The 2,838-nt window shown below is 34.2% G+C and overlaps 1 protein-coding gene across 1 annotated transcript in view; it reads left to right on the forward strand.

Moving 5' to 3' along the window:
• The first annotated feature begins 1,519 nt into the window (after nt 1–1,519).
• Nucleotides 1,520–2,838, forward strand: part of apol (apolipoprotein L) — a 9,158-nt gene continuing 7,839 nt past the window's right edge. Inside the window, exon 1 of the mRNA XM_014010303.1 lies at nt 1,520–1,723. Coding sequence (XP_013865757.1) covers nt 1,710–1,723 — 14 coding nt within the window. The 5' untranslated portion in view covers nt 1,520–1,709. The remainder of the gene's footprint in view (nt 1,724–2,838) is intronic.

Consider the following 2,838-nt stretch of genomic DNA (forward strand, 5'->3'; position numbering starts at 1 on the left):
GCCGCCCTCTGCTGGCCAAACGTCTTCAAAGCAAACATCCCGAATAAAACAGCTATAATAAAACGCAGTTGCTGAAATATTTAAGCAAATGTAAAAAAAAAAATAAAAAATCTAAATATCAAAATACTTCAATATTAGTAAAAAAGTCAYTAATTGAATTTCGACTTTAGTTAAAACTGCTGATAAAATCAAGGAGATGGTTTCAAGTTGCAGCAAGAACAGCATGTACAGTTTTATTTCCTGGAGCAAAATCTGCATTGTTTCATCTTTAAAGACACATCTGAGTAGTTCTATTGTGTTTATATAAAACAGGAAATGTCAGCATTATTCAGACCTAACAGACAAGTTGTTCTCTCGAATTAAAGACTGAGACCAAATATTAAACTGATAACATTTTTAAAAATTAAAATCTGTATATATATATATATGTATATATATATATATAGTTCTGTAGATTAAAATTATAGTAAAGACATTTAAATTAAATTAAGTGACTAGTTGTTACCCCACTAAAAAATCAGAAAGTCTTAAGCAGCTTTGTGAGTTTAAAATCGAGGGCCGATTGTTGTGTGATGTCTTTTAAAACCCAAAGAAGATGAGTAAATGTTGCAGTGTAATCTAGAAAAAATGCTTTTATAAATAAAAAGCGTCATTAAGCTGCTCGTGTAAGCAGCAGTGTCAGACTGCAGGTCTCCTCCTGGAAACAAAAAGCGTCATCACGTTTCTCTCAGGCCTCAGGGCCACATGTCAAATATGAGACGAGCTGCAGTCCGACACGTTTGGACAGGAGGGATGCTGCTGCTCCCAGATCAGCAGTTATTAATACCCAGCCTCTGAACAGCTGCATGACGCAGTGTGGACCAACCTGAACAAACAGAAGAGGTAGAGGAAAGAAACTTCATTCTGGGCTAAGAAAGAAAAAAAACTGTCAGAACGTCAGAACAGTTTACTTGATTACTGTGTCAAAATGATCCATTAGGTCATTTTGACCAAAGGTCAGTAGGGTAAAATATAGTTTATTTTAACTTCAATAATTTTACCAGTGAGTTCAGATAATCTTCAAACAGTCTTTAACACGATGTGGAAATTTAAACCCACAATAACACTCCCATCACTGTGTCCTAATGGTTGATATAAGGTTTATATATACATACCATTCATGTGCTGTAACTCAGTCAGGTTGTATATTTCCTACAGCACTGGAAGGCATCACCCGGAAGTGAGCAGTAAAAGTGAAAAAACTTGTTTACTGTTTATTTCTTCATTTATGTTTTAATTCATGACWGCTGTTTATCACCAAAAAAGTGAAGCACAAACATTAAAAGGCTGTTTATGTCATCCGGTGCACTTTTCTGTCACATGAAACGAATAAAAATCAACATAAAGCTGCTGCTATAGATAAGCTCTGCTGTGATTGMTTGTTGCAAGCGCGTTCTTTTGGTTGATTGGATAAAAATTTGTAAATGGGCGTGGTCAGCCCGCTCAGCTGATACATTCTCCAACAGGTCGTCATTGTTTTCACGACCAAAACAATTTTCAGTGGAGTGAGGCGGAGCGACGGAACCTGCTGATGTGGAGAAACTTATAAACGAAACCAAACACACCCGAGGTTGGATCAGGAACTTTTACTCGCTGCGAACTCTCTGTTTGCTCTTTAGTTTGGATTCTTTTCCAAGCAGAAACAGGTGGAGACAACAGAAAGAGAAGACATGTCTGCAGCCAGGTAACACCTGTCACTTCCAGTGACGTTAAAACTAAATACGAAATCCGAAAGTTTTTGATTCACATTATTTCAACACGAGCAGCAGGTTTTTAAATTTCAWCGCAACGTAAAAAGTTTGTTTTCTGCTTCAAAATGTTGTCTGCAAGAGACAATAAAACAAAAAGTTTAACAAAAGGCATTAGTGTGAAATGTAAAAGAATATTAATATTTCAAAACTCTCTGACATGTATCTCATGTAAGCTTAAATTCGGGAAAAATAGGAACATTAGCGATTATTCAGTGTGATATTTCTTTATATGTTTGTTTGTTAGTTATTTAAAATCACATGAATGAAAAATAAACACGTGTTCACAGCAAAATAAACTTAAAATAATTTTTACAACAATGAATAAAAACTGGAAATTTGGTTTCATTTTATAAGATTTGTCGCTGTATTCAGACTTCTTAGTTTTACTTTCTTTTTCTTTGAAACGTGACCAGCAGCGACACCTGCTGGTCAAATGATAAAACAGCTCTTAAAACAATACTGTAACACTGTGTGCTGCAGGATGAGAGGATGGTAAATACTCATTTAGACAAAAGAAACAGTTTTGTTACAATATGTTTACTCCTAAAACTTGGTGATTGATGTAAAAATTAAAGATTACTCACTGTTTTTCATCTGTTTGATAAAAAATAAGACCTGAAGTTTCACTTTACTCACTGCTCGTTTCCCCCCTTTAAATAAATAAATAAATAACACGTTGAAACCTGAAGAGAAAGAGGTGTGGGTTTATAATTGCTACCAGTTTAATTGTAGTTAAATATGAGTCACTACAGGATCATCTGTAATCAAACAAATCCTTTTATTGCTTTTCAGCCTGCTGGCACACGTAGGGCTAGAAACAGTCAAACTAAAGTAAATGAAAATAAAGATAGGAATTGTTGACATTAATAATAGAATTAGAAGCTTCTTGTTTTTCCTCCCTGTGTTGATTATATATTTTTGTCTCAGGAAATAACTGAAAGTAAAAACCTATTTGTTAAGAAACTCAAAATTTCATCTCCATTCAAATTCTTAGTAGTAAAAAAAAGTAGAAATTTGACTCAAAATGTTGAAAGAACCTCCTTAATTT

Source organism: Austrofundulus limnaeus, unplaced genomic scaffold (assembly GCF_001266775.1).
Source record: "Austrofundulus limnaeus strain Quisiro unplaced genomic scaffold, Austrofundulus_limnaeus-1.0 Scaffold67, whole genome shotgun sequence".
Taxonomy (NCBI): Eukaryota; Metazoa; Chordata; class Actinopteri; order Cyprinodontiformes; family Rivulidae; genus Austrofundulus; species Austrofundulus limnaeus.